This window comes from Mytilus galloprovincialis, chromosome 12, assembly GCF_965363235.1.
Source record: "Mytilus galloprovincialis chromosome 12, xbMytGall1.hap1.1, whole genome shotgun sequence".
Taxonomy (NCBI): domain Eukaryota; kingdom Metazoa; phylum Mollusca; class Bivalvia; order Mytilida; family Mytilidae; genus Mytilus; species Mytilus galloprovincialis.
The window spans coordinates 45,428,060-45,455,623 of NC_134849.1; the positions used below are offsets into that span (position 1 = coordinate 45,428,060).

General features: G+C 31.8%; 1 protein-coding gene across 1 annotated transcript; it reads left to right on the forward strand.

Annotated features, from left to right (window-relative positions):
- Positions 1-352: 352 nt before the first annotated feature.
- On the forward strand, positions 353-26,796 carry LOC143055336 (matrilin-1-like). The gene is made up of 8 exons (XM_076228466.1): positions 353-451; positions 3,959-4,072; positions 13,711-13,824; positions 15,030-15,248; positions 19,197-19,388; positions 22,212-22,319; positions 24,512-24,616; positions 25,690-26,796. The coding sequence occupies exons 5-8, from the start codon at positions 19,283-19,285 to the stop codon at positions 26,286-26,288; spliced, it is 918 nt and encodes a 305-aa protein (XP_076084581.1). The 5' UTR covers positions 353-451; positions 3,959-4,072; positions 13,711-13,824; positions 15,030-15,248; positions 19,197-19,282; the 3' UTR covers positions 26,289-26,796.
- The last annotated feature ends 768 nt before the right edge of the window (positions 26,797-27,564 follow it).

The following is a 27,564-nucleotide window of genomic DNA, read 5'->3' on the forward strand; positions in this document are numbered from 1 at the left end:
GAAGTACATTTTGTATGAAGCACTGAAGCACTTCAATCTAAAAATGTGATCATGGTCAAAGCTTTTACAACCCCATGAAGGTACAAAAAGAAGCATTCAATACTTTTAATTACATTTTTTAGCTATGATTATGAAAACACGTATTTAATAATTGTTTTATTTAATTCGCCTGTGCACTTTATTGTGGGACCACGTGTTATCATGAATGAAAAGTTTTATTGAGTGATTCAATTGCTTAAGGAATAACACGTGCTGTACATTTAACCAATCAGAATAAAGTAGTATAATGAAACATACATCTAATGTAATTATATTGAAATACTTAGTTAAATGTTTCTGATTCCAGTATCTCCATGCGATAATAAATGTTTAAATAATGGTAGCTGTCAGATTAGCGATGGAAATGTATCATGTAGCTGTCGTGGTGGATTCTCAGGTGATAGATGTGAACGTAAGTAGTAGAATTTGGAATAAGTAGTTAGATCTTTTTTGACATTGGGGGTTACTTTTCTACTCATCATCATTATTTCTTATAGAAAATGTCTAACAATATATGTATAGCAGGAAGTGTTGTTTTGATATTCCAAAAGCATGAGTTTAAATTCCAGCAAGGGATTAGAACAAAAATTTGTTTCTAAAATTTTGCAGATTAAGCATTATTGGGCTGATATTTAAAGTAGTTATGTACATAATGTTACTCTACAATATGTATGAGGGATGTCAATGAGTACTTGAGTGCTCCAGTATCACTCAGTAGTACCTAGTATTGAAAACTAAAATTATACTTGACTAATATGTCTCTTGTTAGAATGTTGTTGCTTTCCTAAGTTTAAACAAAAAATATTTCTATTGAGAGCGACCCAAGTGAAATTAAATATTAATTTAAATTCATCAAAATAAAAATATGATTCAAATGTTTGCGTTTAACTGTCATTTAAATTTCTCTCAAATAGAAGATCCTATGAACAAGAACACTCTTCCACATCTTACACTTTGGCACTATCTTGGGCATTCCCCCACCTCTATAACATCAGATCATATATTTAAATTCAAGCAGGACTGTTAGTTACCTAACCATTTCACTAACGAAGTTGAGAAATCGTCTTGTCCCAGAAAAAGTTGACAAGATAATACTTCTACACAAGAAAAAATTTGATGGTTAGGTGGCCACCAGGGCTTCCAAAAAATATTTGAGCCAGCCGGACATTTCATATCTGATCCCGATTTTAATCCCTTAAGACTGTAATAATAGTCACAAAAGGCAATTATTGTAATGAGATGGCCATTCCAATGATTGACATTACATTAAAAAACGATTTTAAACTTTACTTTGAAATGGTATGAATTTGATGTTTGGATGTAACTGTTTAATTGGCAGTGCATCATTCAAAGAGTGCACATCAGCGTGCTCATATCTGCCTTAGACTTTTTATTCGTGCAAAATGACATTGTCAAAAACTGTACTTTCGTTTTCTAACCGGATGTTGACTTGACAATGGTAAAACATGGACCATAAACGGATACGTAAAATCCGTGTACGTTTACAAAGCACGACTGAGAGAAGAAGCTCTTTCCACGTATTTCTTCAACAAAATACTTGAATTGAACGTTAGCTACAAGTATCAATCATAATTTTAACATTTTTGAAGAAATGTAGGATGCATTATTGGCCACCCTCAGAAAATAATTAAAGGCATCAGTAAGTTCTAACCATCACTGCTTTGATGATTATTATGAGTGTTTTTTTACATTTCCCAAAATGCTATTTTGAGTAATAATTTTCTAAAAGATATTAATTAATTAATTGATAAGATAATTTCCAGTTTACTTTATTAGTACATGTAATAGTTGAGCTATTAGTTATGGTATAAAATTCTTTGGACTATCATCTAGTCCTAGGTAATAATGTTGAGGGTTATACGTTTACAAGACAACGACCCACAATACATAAATTGTATCATTGATATGTTCATAATTATAAATTAACTGTTAACAAAAATTTGAATTTTTAATACTTAGGCTTTTCTACCTCAGGAATAGATCATCTTAGCTGTATTTGGCAAAACTTTTATGAATGTTTGGTCCTCAATGCTCTACAAGTTCATACTTTTTGTGGCCTTTTTAACATTTTTTTATTTGAGTGTCACTGATGAGTCTTTTGTAGACGAAACATGCGTCTGACGTAAATATAAACTTTCAAACCTGGTATTTATGATGAGTTTATTTGGTATCATTTTGTGTTTCTATTTTGTAAATGATTGACCAAGCAAGTACTTGAGTATTGCTTGGTATTATTAATCCAATGAGTAATTGATTAGTAAATATTCACAGAGTTGACATCCCTAATTATGTATATACAAAACTTTAATCTAGCATGAAAAATTGAAATGTTCAAAACATTTAACTTGTACATTGAAACTATCAAAGTTCTAACTTCAGAACTGAATTCATTCTCCAAACGACATGAATACTGATGGTCAAAGAAAACAAGAATCGAGAAACACTTATTTACCACATTAACAAACAACAACCACTGATCATCAGGTTCCTGACTTAAGACATATGTGTAAACAAATGCAAGGGGTTTATACATTCAAATCGGCACCAACCTTCCCCTCTAACCTGAAACAAGTGTAACATCACAACATAGAAAGACATAGTATTTTTCAAGACTATTTCTAAATGTTTTATATGCCACACCTTAGATAGTAGAGGGGCATTATGTTTTCTGGTCTGTGTGTCTGTTCCTCCATCTGTCCCGCCTCAGGTTAAAGTTTTTGGTCGAGGTAGTTTTTGATGAAGTTGAAATCCAATCATTTTGAAATCTTGTACACATGTTCCCTATGACATGATCTTACCAATTTTAATGCCAAATTAAAGTTTTTACCCCAATGTCACGGTCCACTGAACATGGAAAATGATAGTGCAAGTGGGCATCTGTGTACTATGAACACATTCTTGTTTAGTTGTGATTTAAAGTTACTGTTTTTAAACATATGTCACCTTTCTAGAATGTATTTTGGTGACATACCATTTACCCTCCCCCACCTGAAAAAAAAACACAATAGAAAAACAAACCAAAATTAAAAAAATAAAAAATAAAAAACTGTTACCAAAGTATAAAACATTTTATTTTTGAAGTGTATGTTATGCTAAAATAGGTATCTAATAAATTCTGGTCTGTATGGGTTTTACAGAATGGAGAATAATGGACTAAGCGTACATGTACAGATATATGGGCCCAAAAAATAAAGATTAGAGATATATGGGTAAAAAGAAATAAAAAGTACTAAAATTTAGAATAAAAGACAAAAAAAATGAAGAATGGAGAACTATCCCAAAAAATTTATAAAAATACAGAAATGAATAACCCCCTATTCAGACGTGACCCTCATGAGTAGACAAGTTTCAATTTCTTTTGAATTTCAACTTTGAACATTGTACAATTAGAACAAAAAGGTAGCAGAATGATGTGATAAGGGAGATAACCCAATTATTTCTAATCATGAATAAACCTCTGTTGACTGCTTCAATTCTTACAAGATTTATGTAACTTATATCATAGATTCTGTCTGTCTTGAGCAAGTTTGAAAATAAGCACCTATTGATTATTGTATGACCGTTGGAAATTTTAATTATATTGGAAATTGGATTGTATTTGCTATCAATTGAGCCTTCATTTCTCCAAGATATTAATAAAACGTTTTAAAGAACCTTTTTTTTTAGTTATTGCCCTTAGATACTGTGGATTCATGAAATCCATGAAAATTGGTTTCCAACGAATATTAATGAAACCACAGTAGATAAAACTTGAGGAGCCTAAATGTAATTCTGAAATACAAAACTTGAATATGGGAGATATAACAATGACAGGGAGGATAACTCTTTTAATTTCCTATGCAAACTTGGAAAGGGGAAATAACTCAATGGTTTTCAATGCAATATATTTTACTTTCAGAATCTCCTTGTACAAATCATACTAATTGTGGTGAAAATGGTAAATGCTGTGTTGATGAAAATGGTCTTCCTAAATGTTATTGCAACCCTGGTTATTTTGGAACTCTTTGTACTAGTAAGTATTTTGTCAAATGTCATTTTTATACACCTTTCTTAATTGAGAGGTATGATTGTTTACCATAGTCCGTCTATCCATTAATTTTTCATAGAGTGACTCAAATTTGGCTAAACCAATTCCCTTGAAACTTAACTACAACCTCTACACACTGTTGTTGGGATTGTTAAAGTCATATGAAACTTCAAATTAAAAAAAAATGATGCATATGATTTTTATAAATAAATGGATATATATATAGTTTTCATTATAAAACTTATGTACATATACTTTTTTCTGAAGAAAATTCTTTAATTTGTCCACATTTATAAGAAGTTTACTTTATTTTAATTGCTTGCTTCCATGAAGCAATTTGCTGACATATTTCTGTATATGCATGTGACCTTAGTGCATACCTGCCAAGTTTTGAAAGTGCCCATGGGGGTTTTAGTGCGCGACAACAATTTCAAAGTAAACAATTCTTTGCGATGACTATTTTGCGTGTGCTGTTTTGTGGTCTAGAAAAAGTGTCATATTTGTAAGATGAGCTTAAGTCTTTTTCTTAAGTTTATTTGCATGATTCTAGTTATTATATATCAGTAGAAAAGATGAACATGTAGCTGCAAGACCAGGAATTAATTTCATGTGTAAGGATATTAAAAAATTGTTGACATATTCATATTTTATATGAACAAACCTTTCCCAAAGACTTATACATCTTATGATATTTTCGAACATCCTGGCACTTTAAATTTCTAGGAGGTGAAATTCTCAGGATTTTACCTCAAACTCTATGGGAAATTACAATGTTTAATTCCAATTTAAAACCAAACGGTAAAAGATATCACAAAGATTTTTATAACACATATCTAATATGATAAGGAGATTTGAAAAAAACGATCTCAAATTTAATTTTAATGATTCAACAAAAATTAAATTGAGTTTTAAGTTTGTGTACATATATATGGTAAAACCCTAGGATTTGCCACCGCTTCAACTCCAATATTCAAATAGATAAACACAATCTAATTATCTGATTGGTCAATCTTCAGCTGTGATGCAAGCATGAAATTATGTATATGGTCAACACATGTCCAAGAATTTTGGTATGTTCTTGGCCTAATATATCATGTATATCTTCTTTATTTTTCCAAATAATTGAACCCTACATTTAGAAAAGTAGTTCTAAATATAATGTCAGAATTTCCCATTTTTACATGTAAGTTAAATAAAAATCTACATTTTTCATTTTTATTTTTCACAGAAGTAAAATGACCCCTAGACTAAGGCAAGTCCCTCATTTAAGGGATTCCTCATGTGGGTTTTTTTCTTTTGTCCATGTGAAAAATAAAGAATAGTACATTAAATGATGTGGTATTTTAATTAAATACATAAATAACATTTGTTACAGCAAGTGTAATATCAATAAATTAGTGAATAAACTACTATTTATTATCTTTATGGTAGTACTGCATCATTGAATAGGGATAGCAAGGTATCAAAATTTTCTTAGACAAGTCATTTTTCTCCATTTCATAATAATAAAAACAAGTATTTTCTTATTGTTTTGTTCATTTTTACTAGTTAAATTTAGAATATAAAGAAAGCTAATGAATAGCAGATTTAAATTCTGTATAACATGATGCATATTATTTGTTGTAAAGCAATGAAATTTCTTCCTAATAAAACATGAGCCGGAAGAAATAGCGCAAATGACGTTTATTTTGACTGCCGACGTCGCCGGTATTTTTATAATGTCTGGAAAGAATGCAAAACCGGGATAGGTGGTAGGGTACTAGGTATTTCAACAAAGTATGAAAACGAAAGTAGAGATTCAAAATTTTCATGTTATATAGGTTTCCAGAAGTAGATCGTATTAAAAGTGTATTTTATTCAAAATCAAACTTTTCGAACAAAATTTTACTAATTTTTTCTTGAAGCTCTTAAATTGAAACCGGCATCATCGTAAAATTCAAAACATTTACCTAATAGCACTATCATGTCTCAATCTCTCTTTCGTCTACCACCTACCCCGAACACATCCCAAAGATTGCAAAGAAGACATCAAAAGGGATTTTCGAAAACGTTGAGAACGTCTCCGGCTGGAGTATCAGTGTCATTGACACTTTGCTTCTTTGCAACACGCTTCCTGGTAATTAATATAAATTATATGCATATTCCGCACATTTAAACAATAACCGATTAATCTTTGCACAATATTCGCGTAGAATACTGAGTTGAAAAAATGTTTGAAATAATATTTTTTAAAAAGTAGCACGTACACCTGGGGTTAATTTCTACAACGCAAAGTGCGATAAAAATAGATTAGTTCGATTTTCTAAAAATCAACAGATGCTCTAAAATTAAATCATCTGAAATAAAAGCATGGAAAATAACAAACAGATATAACTTACACGGTAACATAATAGTTGTCGACAAGAGAAGAATATACGGCAAAACAATGATAAAATTTACAAGAAACTATGAATATATTCTTACGTTACATCGTTCAGATGGGTTTTACAGAATAAAGAATAATGTTAGATGGGTTTTGGTAATAATATGGTGTTGAAATATAAAGAATACTGGGCAAAACTTATAAAGTCATTTAAAGAATTGAAAAAAAAAAACGCTAAACAAATTAAGAAAAGGGAATTTAAGTCCAACCCCTCATCGAGACCCTTGTGATAGACACGTCAAAAAAAAAAAAAAAAAAAAAAAACAAGAAAGAAGAAGAAGTCACACGTGGCAGAAATCCAACACACAATAACATTTTTAAAATCAATATTCATGATGAGAAAGTTCTTTAATTTCAATGATGAAAAAGAATATATACTATATGAACTAAATCGAATCTAAGACATGTCAATTTCCATATGAATAAAAAATAATATCCAAAGAGCAACACATTACATGAGGGGGCAAGAGGGATCCTTATCCCGAAATCCCTGGTTTAAAAACACGATATCCCGAGGTCCGGAATTTAAATAAATTTAAATCCCGACATCCCGAAATTCGAAAAAAGAATTCCCGGATCCCGAAATCCTGAGCTTAAAAACACCCGATCCTGGAGTCCCGATAAAGGTCCTTACCCCCCCCCCCCCCTCATTACAACTATCCAGCAAAACAAAATTATAGAAATAATAAAAAAATAACGTATCCTATCAGTATGTCCTTGTCAATATTCAAATATTCAGGCATCCTAGAAATCTGAAAACGTAGATGAGTTGTTATATAGCGATTTTTATGCTAGCAACTCGATCCCCACACTTTGATTTATTTTTAGCTACAAATCTGAAGGCTATTCACATGCATGGTAAAAAAAGTGGAACCAGTTTCATTCTATGTTAAATCTAGGGGAAAAAATGAAACTTCTGCACGCACCTTCTTAACGGCGAAATAAAATATTCTGCGAAAGAATACAGTAAAATCTACTTTGTAAATAATGAATACCGTATTACACAATTATTAACTAAGTAAAAATGAAAAACCTGTTCACGCTATTTATAGTAAATAATCAGAGGCATTATTGCTTGTAGTCATACAGAAATAAAAAAAATCAAAAAAAAATCAGTGTTAATAATAAATGGCAGCAATCCAACACCAAAAGAGTTAGACATCTACTATATTTGATCATTGACGATCGAAGTAACTAGAACATTGTAATTTTTTTCTTAGGTCTATTGGTATATTGTGCATACATGTACAAATACTCAATGACATACTACAAACTAAAATGTGTACATATAAGTACATGGATGCCCCTTCCGAACAATCATTTTCTATGCTTAGCAGACCGTGAAATTAGGGTTAAATCTCTAATTTGACATAAAAATAAGAGAGATCATATCAGAGGAAACATGTGTACTAAGTTTCAAGTTGATTGAACTTCAACTTCATCAAAAACTACAAGGACGAGAAACTTTCAACTTGAAGACAAAAAAAACTTTAACCTAAAGTAGGACAGACGAACAGAGAAACGGACCGACAGACTAACAGATTCACAGACTGAAAAAACATTATGTCCTAAGTGGGACTTTCTTGTCCATGTTCACGTTATGTCCAAGCACTATACTATAATGGAATTTTACAAGCACATTTTACCTCACTTCAAACTTGAGTCTCCCCCTTTACAAGCACATTTGACCTCACTTCAAACTTGAAGATTTAGAATTAGCCTAGGATTGGAAATACAAAATAAAGACTTACAATCTGATAAAAAATATTTTTCTGCACTTACTCTTGTGGTTTATATATCACAAACCACATATAAATTTTAAAGGACGAGTAGCAAGTGCGGAGAACTAATTTTAATCAGATTTATGGTATCAGGATTTGGAAATTTAAACTCATGAAATCATGCGCGACATATAAACAAAACGACTCGAATCAATATCAACTGATATACCCACTAAAACGTTTCCGCAAGAAAAAGGAACATTGCTTGTTTGACAGAACAGGTATTTTTTCTTCTTGGTGAAAAATTTCAATTGATAAATTTTCGGATGTGAAGTATCTTCCAGCTGTCCGTCAAATTGTTCAAGACTTGCATTCTTTTGTGTAAGAATTAAGAATATCGGTCAAACTATTCACTCAGTACTAAAGCATTTCTGATGAATTAAAATTATTTCTGATTTCAAAGAATCATTTTGAATTATAACTTACTCTCAAAATGCAAATTTGATAAATATTGTTACACAGTCAAACATCAAACACACTACATTTGGATGCAACACTTTCTGTGTTTTCAAATTTCAACTCTCTATGAAAACTTCTCATTATCTTTGAATGAAATCATACGAGGTGACACAGTTAAGGACAGTTTTATGAAGATAGTGAAATCTAGTTTCACAATCATATATAGATCTCAACTAAAATTAGGCAAAATTAATGATCAGTATTAAAAAATTGAAATTGGATCTACAGATTGTTTAAACTCTAAATCATGAAAACAATATGCTATTAGCTTGTAATGCTAACAATGAACTTAGTATCCAATGAAAGAAGAATACAATTTCTTATAGAGAAGCAAGAAAATATGTTTTTGATCAAAAGAAAACTGTTGAGAGTTGAAAGTGGTGTTGAAGAAGAATATATTTTAAATGCTTAAATGCGTCTCTGCCAAACTTATATGAATGAATCTTTATTTGCAAAAACCAATTTTGGTTATGGCAAATACATTGACAAAACAAACATGATCAAACATAATGAAAACTCGACAATATTATAAGAGATATGATAAAAACAGTTAATGTTCTCCTTTCTTCAGTTCTAACGACTCTTTAATAAAAGAAACAACTGCTTTTATATCATTTGGTGTTGATGGATTTAGTATAATCACCAGTTTATCAGTAAAATTAGGTGTATTAAAATTTACATATTTTTGTATATAATATTTTAGAAAGATTTCTCTTTTATTTTTATTTATTTTACAGTTAAAGAAAAAATGGAATTCATCGTCTAAGATATTACATATTTTACATATATAATACTTTTATTTTCTGTAACCTATAAAATAAGGAGATGTGGTAGTTTTCCCAATGAGAAAGATAACAAGAAACTTAAGGAGCATGTCAGATTTATATTATAGGTGTTATCAACATTCATAGATACTAGTATCGACTGCTTATATAAAGCCATAACATCTTTATCTATTGTAACAAACTCAATAATAAATTGTTGCATTTTCATGCCCCTGTGAAAAATGTATGTCCCTGTGACAAAATGTCTCTGTGCATATCAATTTACCCCTGTCTGTCCGTCCGTCCGTCTGTCCATATTTAGATACATAGATTTCCTCTTCCTACAGTTTTGGAAGTTCAACTTTAATATTTTGTAGGATGATCTTACACATCATGAAGGTGTGCAAGATCACAGGATTTTGTTTTCTTTCAAATATTCTAAATAAGACAGGTAGCTTTTTTTGTACAAGATGTATAAAGAGATCGTTGATTTTCCGGCTATCTCATCCTACAGTGTTTGACATATAGCTTAAACATTTTGCAGGATGTTCAAACACATAGTTGAGGTGTGCATGGCCTGGTGTTTGGACTTTGACATTTTTTTAGTTTGTTAGACGGGGCATCATTTGTGTCTCACAGACAGCGTAACAATTTCAATTTGTATGCCAACATCACTGTTTGTCAAATCTAAAACATGTGTAACTATACTCATGTAATGGCAGAACAGAAAAAGGTGCATTGTCCTTATCTATAGTTTTTCACTGGTATTTCTGTTTTCTTTAATAAGTTTTTATTGGCTTATTGAAAGACAATTATATCAACTTCCATCGTGATCCCTGCTACTATTGATACCCTTGTAACCTGCTTTGTTCTTTCTTTCTGAATTTGAGTCACCCAATACAGCCGAGTCAACGTGTCATATGTAACTTAATACTTGTATAACATCAATAAACAAATATGGTTTGTTCCGGGAAAATATGCATTTTCAATTATTATTTTAAAATTTTGCATTAAATTGGTTGCCATGGTAACACAAAATCATGATTTTAATCATTTTTTCAATTTTATATTCATGTAGTATTCACAACATATTGGAAATAATATCATATGAAACATTAATTACTAAAAAAAAAATTTGAAAAAAAAAATATTAATTTTTCTGTAAAAATGGCAATTTTTATACAATTTTTAGTGATAAATCACAAAAAAAAAAAAATTTCAATAAAATTTTGGAATCGAGACTAAATTTTTCACTTCAAATAAAAGCAATACTTGAAATGATGCCAGTTTTATATACTTTGATGCAAAAGAAATCATGTACTAAAGGGTTGTATGCCAAAAAATGGCAATTTCGCATGTCTAAAAGTGCATATTTTTGGCAAAAAAAAACAGAAAAGTTCAACTTTTGAGACTTCAGATTTAATTCACCATAAATGTTTCATCCAAAAAACTTAAGAATATCGGTTATCTATCTAACTAGTTGCAAAAACAGTAAAAATTTCCTATATTTGACCTATGATTGAAGAATGGCATACTAGTAAAATGTCCTAAAATTGGATATCTGTAAAATTGCCCATATGATCCCAAAATACCTTTACTTTTATCATCTAAAAATAACTGTGTATTTTTTTATTTTTTTGTCCGAATTGAACAATCTAAAGTGATTTTTTTATGGAAAAGTAATCTCTCTTACTTAATGCCGATAATCTTTTGTTTTAACTGTATATAATTATTTCCTTACTATCCCTACATTGAAGTTTGTCAATCAGCCATGCTTTTATTCTTATTTTGTGTAAGAACCTCCTTGCAGGTGAAAAACCATTTGCCATGTTCACGATTTTGAAAAACAGAGGAATTCAACACAAGTTCAAAATCTAGGATGTAAGAATTATCTTGAGAGAAAACATTTTTGATTGGCTGATTAATTTGATCATAAGAATCATAAAATTTGATTGGCTGAACACGAATGTCTTCCTTGGACACAGTTCAAAATCGGGAACCATCATATTTTTCGTGTAGATTTTCACAAAATCGTGTTTTAGAGGGTTTTTCACGATCACGATCGTGCTATCGTGACAAAGGGTCAAATCGTGTAATACGTACACGCCTAAATCGTGAAAGTTGGCAGGTATGTTAGTGTGACCCTTCTCGTAAAAATCTGGTGATTGCACTAAGCGTGGATCTGTCATTAAAATAAACTATTATCTGATTGTATATGTTAAACACGTGCTCAATATCCATGCATTTTTGTTGATTGTTTACTATAAGGTGACAATTGGTAAACTTCGGCTTCAAAGCACAGCATTTAATGAGTTGCCATATTTGTTAAATCATAACAGACAGAGAGAAAAAAAATGACGGATTGTACGATAACTTTGCATAAAAAATGATCAAATTGTGCACAGAAGACTAAGTTTATGATGTATACATGGATTGGTTCAAGAATTAGATAAAATTATTTTTTACCAGTCACTCACGATCGTTGCTAATGACTTTAAATTCTTCAGTCTTTCTTCTAAATAAGAAATTTTGTGATTGTTTTTCCAGGTTGAGTAATAGTACTTTTTAACAGTCATATTTATAACTGTAATATTCATACACTTTAGGACAACCTATATATAAGATGCCCTCTTAGTATTATACATTCGATTCTTGCGATTATTTCAATACAAGATAGCCATATCACATGTACAGGTATCTATAATAGCACAATTTTTGTTCATTTATTAGAGACATGGTGGTCATGACTATGAATTTTCCTTGGTGCTGATTTTTTTTCTCACATTTCTTTTCATTTTAAAATTCAAAGTGTTGTTGGGTATGAATTGATGGTTTATACTTGATTTCAATTTTCACAAACATATTTGATAAATCATGTAATTAACTTGTATTGATCTTGAATGGTTGGGACATCGAAATAATTACATTATGAATAAGAGTTTTTAAGAGTTACCCATTATCTTAAAAAGAATGGCGGTTTTCATTGATTTTCTGCTGTTATAGGTCATATTTAAAATATTAGATCACACCCGTGATATCGCGGGTTCGTGACTGAATTAAAGTATATAACTATTCGTAAGCCTTATTTTAGTATTGATATTGTCATCTGATAATGTCATGCCGATTATAAGATGTACAGTTTTCTCTGCTTTCAAAATCTTTCTGTTTGAACTTGTCGACCTGAAACTTTGGAAAACAAAAGGGCCTGGAATGGAGTATTTTTTAATCAACAGCATTGTCATATATGAGTTATAAATAAAGTTGAATTCTTTGATTCTCTGTTTTACGTCATTTCGGCTAACAAATTGAAAACACTACCTATACGCCTTATTTTAAGTCCAGATTTTAAGTATTCGTATTGTCATCTTAGACAGTCATACTGATTAAAATACTACAATAGGGAACAATGTGACAATAATTGAATTTAGTTGTGTCAACCCTGTGATTATAACTTGTGTATATAGCAAAATCCTAAATACACCGTTTGGTTGTGCGCCTGTCAGATGCCCAACGTACAGATAAGGTACTAGGTAACAGGTGAATATAATATTGGTTTCAGTGTCGTATTCGCCCCGGAACATGTTAATTATTGGCAATATTAATTATGTGGAAAACAAAAGCCAGTCTGGAGTGGTTTAATTTTTAATCAACATCATTGTCCTATATTAGCTATATATAAAGTTGAATTCTTTGATTTGTCGTTTTTACCCCATGATGGCTGACAAATTGGACCTCGTTATTTTAGTATTATAGATGTTCACCTATGTATATATATAACCCTGAATCATTTCTTCATTTTGCTTAGGCAGCAACCATTTGATTTTCTGGGGGGGGGGCTATGGTTTTTTTTTCTGTACAAACTTTTTTTTCGCCTGCGGCGAAAAAACAATCTATTTTTTTCGCGACAAGTCGAAAACAATTTTTTTCTTTCAATTTTAGCATTACATATAGTGGCAGCTGAGGGTGAAACAAACATTTTTTTTTCTCAGAATCAAAAACAAATTATTTTTTTCTCCAAAAACTGGAAACAAACTTTTTTTTCCAAAAAAAAAACATAGCCCCCCCCCCCAAAAAAAAATCAAATGGTTGCTGCCTTACAGAACATAGCGGTTTTCATTGATTTTCTGCTTTAGGTAATTTTTAAAATAAGTTCACCCATGTATAAAACCAAGAATCATTTCTTCATTTGTCTTACAGAAAATGTTTGTGATCTTGTCTCCTGTAGTAACCATGGTAATTGTACAACATCTGGTGATTGTGTATGTGACAAAAACTGGTCTGGCAAAGATTGCAGTACAGAGGTCAATGAAGGTATGACAAATTACCAATAAAAAAAGAAAGAGAACTGAACCAACAGTGCCGTAATATTTCCATCCCTATGGCCTGTGGAAATCTGTTGGCTAGATTTGAAACTGAAAAAGAAAAATATTTTATTTTTTTATTACCATTAAAGACATTGAACACGTTAACATTAAACAGCTATATTGTAGTTCTCCTCTCACATGTATTATTATTATTGCAACATAGGTTGCACAATGCGTACTGGTCCCTCGATCATTAAAACTTGAACTCCCAAATATATAATTTATAAATCTTGAATCTTGGTACTTATTTATCCTTTATCGCTTACCAATCAGCTCTTCAGAAAACGTTTGAGGTTCTGAAAGCAACCTCTTTCTGTGGACATTGCCCCTAGAAGTTAATTTGAAAGATAAAGAAAGTCACAATAAATCTTACTTACCTCATTACCTCAAGGGCTTTTGCTGTTCGTCCATAAGAAATTAAACAATGGCGACCAAACAATTACTTCAGAATTTTCAGTATTGATCTTATTGTCTTATAATGAAAAAAAAACAAGAATTGTTATATCTCTAACAACCAAAAAATCAAAACAACAAAAACGTGTATAACTGTGTGTAAAGTGGTGAAAAGCGTGTACACGCCATATGACAAAATCCTGGTGTGTAAACTGTTGAAAAAGCATGTATTACACAAAATTATAGTCAGTTAGCAACTATGCTCATCAGAAATGAAATAAGGTAATAATTGTACATATGTCAGCCAGAGTCACTTATATTTGAATTTTATTATAGATAAGAGATAACCATTAAACATCAATAATGTTCAGCAAAATAAAGATCTACAAATAAGTCACATGACTAAAATGGTCAATTGACCCCTTAAGAAGTTATTGCCCTTTAAAGTTTAGTTTAAACAATTTTGCAAGAAATTTTGTAATCTTTTACAAAAGTCCTCTCTTGAAACACACAAGGAGACAAATTTAACCTAACTTGGTCACAATCAGCACTAGGGTAACTAGTTAAGAAAATGCGTCCCATGACCCTATCTACCAATCAACATGGTAGACATGGCTAAAAATAGAACGTAGAGGGAAAAGGCAGTTTTTGACTTATATAGATCTCTGAAACTAATCAAAAGTGAAATGGTTGGTTATTTTATGCATCAATTGTAATAAATGTGATTTGTATTTTAGAGTTAATTGATTTGTTTTTCAGATTTCTGTATTGGCAAAGCGAGTGGACACTATGCCCACCCAACAGACTGTACAGCATATTATGTGTGTCATGCTGATACTGAAAGAACGGCACTGCTATATTGTGGGCCTGGAACCTTGTGGAGTCAGAGCCTAAAAGTCTGTGCCGATCCTGCAATCACAAAAGTTGAATGTTTTGAAGGAGTGGGAAATTATAGCAATGGAAATACAACACAGTCAGGTAAAGTTACTTTCAATTTTAGTAACCTTGGAGTCATTATTATTCATCGGAAACCCAATATTTGTTGGTATACTTTAATCACAATTGTCAATGTTCAACAAATTATGAATTTTCTGCTTGTATGCAGAATTTGGCAAAGCCTGAAATCAAATATTGAATTATATTTCTTCCTCAATCCATACAAATTGGTACCCACAAATATAAATAAATCCACATTAATGATTAATACTAGGACCAGGATGCCTAAAAAATACCATATAGCAGGTTATTTTCGCTGATGTAAAATTTCGTGATTTTCATTGAAAAAGGTATTTATTTTGGCGGATTCAAAACTTTTATCAAATGGGTTAATTTACGAATTAACAGTAGGATTAAACTTTTTTAAAGCGTTTATGTTTTAAAAGAAGCACAAACCTTCAAAATAGTGTGTGGTGATGTTATATCATTCTTTTTAAAAATATGAAATCAGCAAAATACAGATGCCAATATAAAAAAAAAATGTGGTATGATTGCCAATGAGACAACTCTCCACCAGAGACCAAATGACACAGATTAATTACCTATAGGTCACCGTACTGCCTTCAACAATGAGCAAAGCCCATACCACACAGTCAGCTATAAAAGGCCCCAATATGAAAAATGTAAAACAAGTCAAATAAGAAAACTAACGTCCTAAAAAATGAAAAAAAATTGTAACACTTAAACAAACAACAACCACTGAATTACAGGCTCCTGACTTTGGACAGGCACATACATACAGAATGCGACAGGGTTAAACATGTTAGAGGAACTGAACCCTTCCCTAACCTGGGACAGTGGTATAACAGTACAATATAAAAACAACTATAAAAATCAGTTGAAAAAAGGCTTAACTCATCAGATGGATAAAAATACAAGTACTACAAATAGTGCTCATTTATTAAATATTTATATAGGCTGATGCTATTTTTGAGAATTGATTGTTATAACTTGGCGAAAAATAAAATTTATAGAGAAAACCCAATTATTCGGGCCTCAATACTACAATTTCATTTCTTAAATGCAACTCTCAAAATTAAAAAAAAAAACATTTGGAATTATCTTGAAATCACCAAATACTATGACTCATCAACTTTGGAATTGAAGAAATACCTTAAATTAATTGATTCGCATTCTATTAGAATTTTAACATATGGGTATTGCCAGTGAATCAATTAGCATGCATATATTATTTGGTGAATTCAGCAGTGGCGGATTCAGAAATTTTCATAAGTGGGGGCCCACTGACTGCCTAAGAGGAGCCCCTGCTCATTTCACACTACAGTGATTCCCTATATAACCAACCAAAATTTTACCACAAAAGGGTGGGCAGTTTCTATAGGCAAGCCAAGGCATTTTGATTTTCCAGAAATAGTGGAAAATTTCAGATAAATGGTTACACAGGCCTTTGTCTCAGAATTATTTTCCTATATACCTTATTATCTTACCTCCTATACATTTCTAGGAATATGATTGGTTAAAAATGTCGGCATGGTGACTGTGTAGATTTCATATTAGGTTAGTAGGGAGGCGGGGCTTATTTCATACACGGTTAGCAGTGGTGTTAAGTCCGTTTATATTCCATATAAGTTAGAAGGGAGGCAGGGCTTATTTCATACACGGTTAGTAGTGTTGTTACGTCCCTTTATAAAAACAAAACTAACTATGAAAAAATATTAAAGGTTTCACTGTTGAAACCTTTAAAAAATTTTCATATGAAGAAATTGATGATTGAGATTGAAATAATTTCAGAAAACACATTTAAACCAAACAAATTGTTATTGTTGGCATCTGTATTTGTAGGATCAATGTTTCTTAATGCTACCAGTATTGAAGACTTTCTCATTTTGATAGGTCACTAGTCTAAATTTCACATGTTAAGATAGTCTGTAAGATAAATTTGTAATATGGTATAAATGGGGTCAGTAAATTCCATATGGGGAGCTTCGCTCTCACCCTATATGGATGTTACTGACCCCATATATACCGTATTAGGTCACTAGCACACTATGTAACTAACAATATTAAGGTATATAGGAAAAAATTTTCTGAAACATGTGCCTGTGTATACTAATTATGAGCCTAGCCCATCTGATAAAACTCTTGGTCCATAGGCATAGCAATGCATTGCAATTGGTTACAGAATAGCATTAAGTTCATAACAAAATCACAAATGTCTTCACTGGGACTCAAACTTTGAACCTCAGTGTCACAAGCCAGCTAAAGAAGTACTTCCTTAGCTCAACCACTTACGACTGACTAAATATATATTACTCGAGGGAAGCAATCATGTCACACATTTCATACTTACGTATAGTTATCAGATTGTTGTACGATACAGAACGGTTACCTACCTGGCCCAGACAACTGCTCAGGTTATATACAGTGTGGTAATGGTGTAAGTTACCCAAGGGAAGTAATCCTGTCACACATTATATATTAACCTATCTTTATCAGATTAATATTGTAGTACGATACAGAATGGTTACCTACCTGGCCCAGACAACTGCTCAGGTTATATACAGTGTGGTAATGATGTAAGTTACCCAAGGGAAGTAATCCTGTCACACATTTTATAGTAACCTATATTTATCAGATTAATATTGTAGTACGATACAGAATGTTACCTACCTGACCCTGACCACTGCTCAGGTTATATACAGTGTGGTAATGGTGTAAGTTACCCAAGGGAAGTAATCCTGTCACACATTATATATTAACCTATATTTATTAGATTGTAGTACGATACAGAATGTTACCTACCTGGCCCAGACAACTGCGCATGTTATATACAGTGTGGTAATGGTGTAAGTTACCCAAGGGAAGTAATCCTGTCACACATTATATATTAACCGATATTTATTAGATTGTAGTACGATACAGAATGTTTACCTACCTGACCCTGACGACTGCTCAGATTATATACAGTGTGGTAATGATTTTAGTTACCCAAGGGAAGTAATCCTGTCACACATTATATATTAACCTATCTTTATCAGATTGTAGTACCATACAAATGGTTACCTACCTGGCCCAGACAACTGCTCATGTTATATACAGTGTGGTAATGGTGTAAGTTAACTAAGGGAAGTAATCCTGTCACACATTATATATTAACCGATATTTATTAGATTGTAGTACAATACAGAATGATTACCTGCCTGACCGGGCAGACGACTGATCAGGATTTATAGTGTGGTAATGGTGATAGTTACCCAAGGGAAGTAATCCTGTCACACATTATATATTAACCTATAGTTTTTTTATTGTAGTACGATACAGAATGTTTACCTACCTGACCCTGACGACTGCTCAGATTATATACAGTGTGGTAATGGTGTAAGTTACCCAAGGGAAGTAATCCTGTCACACATTATATATTAACCTATATTTATTAGATTGTAGTACGATACAGAATGTTTACCTACCTGGCCCAGACAACTGCTCAGATTATATACAGTGTGGTAATGATTTTAGTTACCCAAGGGAAGTAATCCTGTCACACATTATATATTAACCTATATTTATTAGATTGTAGTACGATACAGAATGTTTACCTACCTGACCCTGACGACTGCTCAGATTATATACAGTGTGGTAATGATTTTAGTTACCCAAGGGAAGTAATCCTGTCACACATTATATATTAACCTATAGTTATTTGATTGTAGTACAATACAGAATGTTTACCTACCTGACCCTGAGGACTGCTTAGGTTATATTCAGTGTAGTAATGGGTTTAGTTACCCAAGGGAAGTAATCCTGTCACACATTATATGTTAACCTATCTTTATCAGATTGTAGTACGATACAGAATGGTTACCTACCTGGCCCAGACAACTGCCCAGGTTATATACAGTGTGGTAATGGTGTAAGTTACCCAAGGGAAGTAATCCTGTCACACATTATATATTAACCTATATTTATCAGTTTGCAGTACAATACAGAATGGTCACCTACCTAACCCTGAGGACTGCTCAAGTTTTATACAGTGTGCTAATGGTGTTGCTCATATAATGCCATGTCCTCTTGGATTACATTGGAACCCAAATATCCTGAATTGTGACTTCCCCGAAAATGTTGAACCAAGATGTAGTACCCTTCAAGGTAGTCAGGCAACAGGTATGTAACAGATGTCGTCTTATTCTTTAAGGAAAAATTCTTACCATATATCTCTTTTTGTTAACTGTGATTGCATTTATTTTCGTGGGTACCAATTTTGGTGGACTTAGGAAAACTTGTATCTTCATGGTTAATGATAATTTCGTAGTTTTGTTAAGGTTTGCATTGAAGCCTATAGTGAATTTGTCATTAATTGAACATTCAATTTTGTGGTTCACTTTTATCAATGAAAATTGGTATCAAATAAATAACAATGAATCCACAGTTTAACAATTTCAAGGTAGTGAATTACTATTTTAATTTTTCTGTTTCAAATTAAAATGTATGATTCTGACTGGTAATCAGGCAGCATTCAGTTTTAATTGTTTAAAAAATGAGTTTAAGCACTACATTGCAGTATAGAAAAAACACCATGATAAATCAGTATGGACTTAGTTCTTTGTTGATTAAAATGAATTATTTTTTTTTTTATTTTTTTTTTATTCTAATTTTAATTTTAGTCTCTCAATGTAATTATTTTATGTCACAGATAGGTTAAAAGCGGTTGGGGCATATTGTTCTGGTCTGTGCAACCATCTATTCGTCTGTCCATCTGTCCCGCTTCAAGTTAAAATTTTTGGTTGAGGTTAATTTTTTGCTGAAGGTGAAATCCAATCAACTTGAAACTTAATACTGCTGTTGCCTATGATATTATCTGTCTAATTTTAATGCCAAATTGCAATAAATGCACCTCACTGTAAATTTTATATGTAACATTGTCCTGATGATGCCTATCTATATAGGTGAAACATGTCGACCATTAAAACTATCGTTCAGGTTATTTTAAAGTGTGCAAATTATTTTTTATGTTATTTCGAATAGACAGATAAAATACTGCAGTTATTTTAATAATTCCAATTTAAACTGGATTAGACTATGAAAAAATGTTGATGACGTCATGGTCACATGACTAAATTATGTCTATGAGCTGATAAACAAAACAACTTCAGCCAATCAGAAGACACTTTACATCCAATATTAAATTATTGCTATGTGTTAGAAATATCTGAATGTTGTTGTCTTTTGTGACACATATAATATGATAGTGTGTATTCATTTACTATATGGACACATTCTTATTTTTCAAACGTTAAAAATCAATTTGCAAAAAACATGAAAAAATGAGGTCTATAATTTAGGTTAAATGTTAACCTTGAAATTGGTGAACTAAAACTTCAGAAAAAAAACAAGAAAGAAGGAATTAGTTATGATTAAATGTCAGGTACATGTAAATAAGACAGCAACCCAACAACAAAATTCCAATATGATATCTAGGACAACATATACAATAAAGCAATAAAAAATCTTGTACGATTCGCTTGTGTATGTAACAATGTTTTAGATTTTAACGAGAGAAATTTATGTATTACTGAAAAATTATTACACCAGGGTTTTCGATATCACAAACTAGTCAAAACATTTACTAAATTTTATCATCGGTATAAGGACATCATTCGTAAATATAGCTCAACTTCTTATAGGTACAGGTATTTCACATCCAATTTTTTATGGAAATATTCTTTATAAAGCACAACGGTGTCAGTATTCACCTCAAAAACTAACAAAACTTTTGAATTGACTTATTAAGAAGGGATATAGCTACGATACACATTGACTGTCCTTTTAGAAAGTCCTGTAATATGATTGTCCTTTAGAAAGTCCTGTAATATGATTGTCCTTTTAGAAAGTCCTGTAATTTGTTTGTCCTTTTAGAAAGGCCTGTAATTTGATTGTCCTTTAAAAAAATCCTGTAATTTGTTTGTCCTTTTTGAAAGTCCTGTAATTATTTGTCCTTTTAGAAAGTCCTGTAATTGTTTGTTCTTTTAGAAAGTCCTGTAATTTGTTTGTCCTTTTAGAAAGTCCTGCAATTTGTTTGTCCTTTTAGAAAGTCCTGTAATTTGTTTGTCCTATTAGAAAGTCCTGTAATGTGTTTGTCCTTTTAGAAAGTCCTGTAATGTGTTTGTCCTTTTAGAAAGTCCTGTAATGTGTTTGTCCTTTTAGAAAGTCCTGTAATTTGTTTGTCCTTTTAGAAAGTCCTGTAATTTGTTTGTCCTATTAGAAAGTCCTGTAATTTGTTTGTCCTTTTAGAAAGTCCTGTAATTTGTTTGTCCTATTAGAAAGTCCTGTAATTTGTTTGTCCTTTTAGAAAGTCCTGTAATTTGTTTGTCCTTTTAGAAAGTCCTGTAATTTGTTTGTCCTTTTAGAAAGTCCTGTAATACGTTTGTCCTTTTAGAAAGTCCTGTAATTTGTTTGTCCTTTTAGAAAGTTCTGTAATTTGTTTGTCCTTTTAGAAAGTCCTGTAATTTGTTTGTCCTTTTAGAAAGTCCTGTAATTTATTTGTCCTTTTAGAAAGTCCTGTAATTTGTTTGTCCTATTAGAAAGTCCTGTAATGTGTTTGTCCTTTTAGAAAGTCCTGTAATTTTTTTGTCCTTTTAGAAAGTCCTGTAATTTGTTTGTTCTTTTAGAAAGTCCTGTAATTTGTTTGTCCTTTTAGACAGTCCTGTAATTTGTTTGTCCTTTTAGAAAGTCCTGTAATTTGTTTGTCCTTTTAGAAAGTCCTGTAATTTGTTTGTCCTATTAGAAAGTCCTATAATTTGTTTGTCCTTTTAGAAAGTCCTGTAATTTGTTTGTCCTTTTAGAAAGTCCTGTAATGTGTTTGTCCTTTTAGAAAGTCCTGTAATTTGTTTGTCCTATTAGAAAGTCCTATAATTTGTTTGTCCGTTTAGAAAGTCCTGTATATTGTTTGTCCTTTTAGAAAGTCCTGTAATTTGTTTGTCCTTTTAGAAAATCCATGTGATATTGATACGTGTAACGGCAATGGGATATGTGTAGTGGTAAATGGTGCAGCTGTTTGTAATTGTTTCCAAGGATGGCTGACAGATAATTGTTCAGGTAAAATATATTTTGTTATGAAGATTAGATCAAAGAAGGGGGAGGGGGTAATGATACTTTTGATGGCAATAGTAACTGTTCAGAGGTTATGTTGTGAATGGTGCAGCTGTTTGTAATTGTTTCCAAGGATGGCTGACAGATAATTGTTCAGGTAAAATATATTTTGTCAGGAAGATTATATCAAAGAAGGGGGAGGGGGAAATGATACTTTTGATGGCAATAGTAACTGTTCAGAGGTTATGTTGTTAATGGTGCAGCTGTTTGTAATGGTAACCATGTTTACCATTGATGGTTGTCAGATAGTTGTTCAGGTAAACTATAAGCACAATTGGTCTTTTGTTGGTGAAGTAATATGTATATGTATAATTAGTATAGCCATTTCAGATATAAGCTATAGGTTCTGTGATAAAAGAGACACATTTTATTCTATTCTACAGTGCCCATTTTTTAAAGATAACTAATTAGATATTGTTTTGTTTTGTTAAATTTTTTTTTTTCAAAATTAAGGGTTTTTTCTCTATCTTTTTTTCAATATATTATGAATAGACTAGAGATTTTTGCAGTTAACCCTCTACATGCAGTTAATGAAATACCTTTTGAGGTGGGGTTAGAAAACATCTACATGCAGTTTGGGGTTACATTTTTCAAACATCAGTACCTTTGATAAATCTTTATGACATAGCTTTTGGGGAGGGGGATACATCTACATGCAGTTTACGGGTTCATAGTTTTAAGCATCAGTACTTTTGTTAAATCTGTATGAAATACCTTTTATAGAGGGGATAGGGAACGTCTACATGCAGTTTTAGGGTTAATAGTTTTAAGCATCAGTACTTGTTAAATCTTTATGAAATACCTTTAGGGACAGGGGGAGGGGAGGTAAGGTTACTTGTAATGGTAAGGATAGTATTTAATAACATGTGTCCATTGATGATCCAGTATGTATATCTTTATGTACATAATAACTTCTTAAAATTGTGTCGTCAACTTGTAGCCTTCATAGTGTTCTGTCAGTTGGTCTGTCTGTCTGTTCATCTGTTTTCTTCCATGGCATCTGTCACCATGTTTTGTTGAATTTACCCTACTGTCACCCAAGCTGACTAATTTTACTAATTATGCATTACCACAAACATGCCTTTTGATATCAAGCAACAATTACTTTGTAATTGTGATGTCAAAGTTTTAGCTCACCAGGCCAAGTGAGATTTTCTCATACTTCATTGTACTTGGTGTCCCTAGTGTTTTGTCATTTGTTGTCTTCTTGTCTGAAGCTTCTGAGACATATTTTACCAAACTTGGCCACAATCTTCATTTGGGTATTTAGTTTAAAATATGTGTCCATCGACCCCATTTTCTAACCAACATGGCTGTCATAGCTTAAAATAGAAAAAAAGTGGTAAAATACAGTGTTTGGCCTATATCTCTGAAACTATAACAAAGCAGACTTATTTCAGGTTTAGGTCTGTCTGTCCATTAAACTTTATATCAAATTAGACAACCTGTTTTTGGGTTACTGTCCTGATTTGGTATTTATCAGGAAATTTTGCAGTTTATTCAAAATATTAATTTATATAGGGATTAACTGTAAACAGCAATTATATTCAGCAACGTAAGATCTACAAATAAGTCACAATAATTTTCTGCAAATTGTTTTGGTAATTTTTGTAAATGTTTGCAAAAATCGTCTCCTTTTAATTTATGGTCAAATCAAAACAAACTTGGTCTCAATCATTATTATGTTATCTAATGCTATTTATTGTGATTTTCACCTAATTAAACTTGATTACTAAAACCACGGCAGGCACAGATGAGCAACATAGGCTCAAGAGAGCCTCTAATTTAAATTGTGATGTCAAATTTAATGGAAACTTGTGTGATTTTACAAAATGGTGGACCCATTTGCATACAAGTATCAATATGTCTATTAACGTACTGTAAATTCAGAAATTATAGGGAGGTTTTAATTAAACAAATAATGTGACAGGGTGAATATAGCAATAATCAAAACTCTTATTATAATAACTGAATTATAGATCTTTATGCAGATTTGCTTGTAATCGCAATAATAAAAGTTGCAATTTAGTTCACTATTTGAGAAAAATCACAATAATAAATGCACACAATAATTCTGAATTCATAGTTTCTCAACTTTTCCATTTAGCAGGATTTACAAATTCTTTATTGTTTTTCAGAACATGTTTGTGACAATGCGACTGTCTGTAGTGAAAGAGGAAAATGTAATAGGACAACAGGAGAATGTCACTGTGAAATACCATGGGCTGGTGCAAACTGTGAAGGTATGCAAAATACATGACAGGACCTTGATGGGGACTTCGGGATCTGTTGGGGATTTCGGGATCGGCCCTTCCTGGATAAGGAATTCTTTTTGTGAATTTCAGGATGTCGGGATTTAAAGTTATTTAAATTAGGGACCTCAGGATTTTGTGTTTATAATCCCAGGTTTCGGGATGAGGACCCCTCTTACCCCCCCCCCCCCCTCATGAGCAGGGACTCACCAACCCACCCCTGTACATTTGGAAAATTTCACTTACATGAATTTTCTCGGGATTTGAGATTCATGTGAAAATCCCATAATTTTTTTTACTTGAATTTCATGTGATTTTTCAAATTGGGTTATTCAAACATCATCTGGTTTATAAAATTAAATTAAAATCATGAAAAATGACAACATTTTTTTGTAATGTTCATGCAAAAAATTTCAACTGGACTTAAAGTGAGATTCTCGCATGTATATAAGCTTTTTTTGAGGATAATTCCACATGAAATTTCATGTGATTAATCAGATTTTCATGTGAGGTTTGTCTGAAATTCATGTGGTCAAAATGAACAGCCCTGATAGTCCTCTTTTCCTCAAATACAAAATTCCAATTAAGAAATAACACCAGGTTGAGACTCTCCTACATTTGTAGTTTTTAAGAAGGATAACTCTTGCTTAAATTAAAGTGTAACCTTTGTTCTTTGTTCTTTGTGTTTTTTTGATTTTTTAGCATCTGTTATTTAAGACTGTAAAAAATTTATTATTATCTTTTTTTTTGTAATTACAAATCTATTAATATTAATACATTTTCTGATGTTGTTGGTTTATGGGAAATATTACCATCCACACACAATTTTGACATGATGGATAAGACTTCTCATTTGACTTTGCAATTGGTAAATGAAGGACAAAACATCTCACTTACTCAGCCAATCAGATTACAAAGATTCCTACACTATAAGTTGGAGAAACTCGGGTACCTATTTGTATACACTGGGATACTCTCAAAAGGATTTGTTTTAAATTCCTCTTAAAATCTTCCCTATAACCCTTTCTTGATCTATTCCTGATTTTACCATTTGTTTCATTTAGTTTGTAATGCATCAAAGGCAGTAGATGTTGTGTTCATATTGGATGAAACTGGTAGCATTTCTGACGCACAGTTTCAACAAGCAAAACAAGCTATTTTTGATACAATCAACATTCTCACCATTGGTACAGATGATGTCCAAGTAGCTATGGTAACCTTTACTACAAAACAGAGGCTACATTTTCATTTTGATGTCTTTGATAACAGCCAAGATCTGATTGCTAACATAGCGGCCATAGTTAAACCAGCGTTAGGTTCTACAAAAATCCATGGAGCAGTTGATTTCACCCGGCTTAATGTTCTAGCACATCAAAGCAACAGACCAAATGTTAGAGATGTTATCATTCTGTTAACTGATGGTAATTCAAGGGTAGGAGGAAGTGAAGCAACGCGGAAGCTAAAAGATATAGAATCAGCAAAGAAGATAAAAGATAATCTGAATGCTGTATTTATAAGTGTTGGAATCGGCTTGGACATTGATCGTGATACTTTGAAAGCAATGGCCTCTTTACCAGAGTACTATTTGGAAACAGACTTTGATAAACTAGGGTTAGATCTAAAAAGCATAATAGATAAGGTCGTCAACTGTAAGCAGGACTAGGTTTGTTAAACATTTATAAGAGGGGGATGATACTTCTATTTTTTGTGTGGGGAATGGGATGTACTGTTATGGAACAAGAGGATGTATTTAAGCTAGAATATATATTTTCACTTATTGCTAGACAGGCTTTAAATGATTTTTCGCTGATTGCTAGATTGGTTTTTAATAATTTTCACTAATTGGTGACTAGATTTATATTCTTTTTCATTTATTGCTTAACTAACTACATGTATATTCATCTATACTAATGGCTAGACTGTATTTATATTCTTTTTTCACTGATTGCTGAACTGACTTTATATTCATTTTTTTCACTTTTTGTTAAGCAAGTTTTTATTCATTTTCACTTATGCTTGACTGGCATTTAATTCTTGTATCACTTATTGCTAGACAAGCTTTATATTTTCTTCGACTTTTTGCTGGATAAGCTTTATATTCTTTTCCACTTATTACTAGATAGACTTTATATATTCATTTTCACTTATTGCTAGAAAGACTTTATATTCATTTCCACATATTGCTAGAAAGACTTTATATTCATTTCCACATATTGCTAAACTTGCTTTGTATGCTTTTTCACTCATTGCTTGATTGGCTAAAGCTCAAGTTTTGTTCATTTTTTCTTTTTATTAGTCTGGTGTTATATTCATTTTCATTCATTGATAAATCTTTATTTTGTTTTCACTTATTGCTAGATAGACTTTATATTAATTTTCATTTATTGCTAGATAGACTTTATATTCATTTTCACTTATTGCTAGACTTGCTATATATTCATTTCCACTTTGTACAGAATTATTTCCTATATGGTATTGAGAAAGGTCATTTTGTTATTATTCTCCTGGATAATCATCTTAAAAGTCTCCTATTTCCCAACTTTCTTTACTCTCTTGATTTATGACAAAATAATACAAAAAACAAAATATGATAAACAGCAACTTTCTACTACCACTGAATTGCAGGTTAATTTGGCCAAGCACATACAGAAACATGCAGGGTTAAATATGAGTTTAAGAGCGCTCATGTTGGCACTTATTTTGAAAAGTGATGTACCAAGACAGGTAGAAATTTGTTTTTTTTTCTTTTTAAGATTACCTAGCCTGAAAGGCGATTTGAAATATTTTCATCTGGTGGTGTCTGTTGTACTAATTGTCAGCCATCACACACTTTTTTTTTAATCTTCTCTGGAACCACAAAACTATTTGCAATCAAAGTTTGAAACAGAAATAAGAAGATGTTATATAAGTGCCAATGAGACAACTCCCCATCACATTGT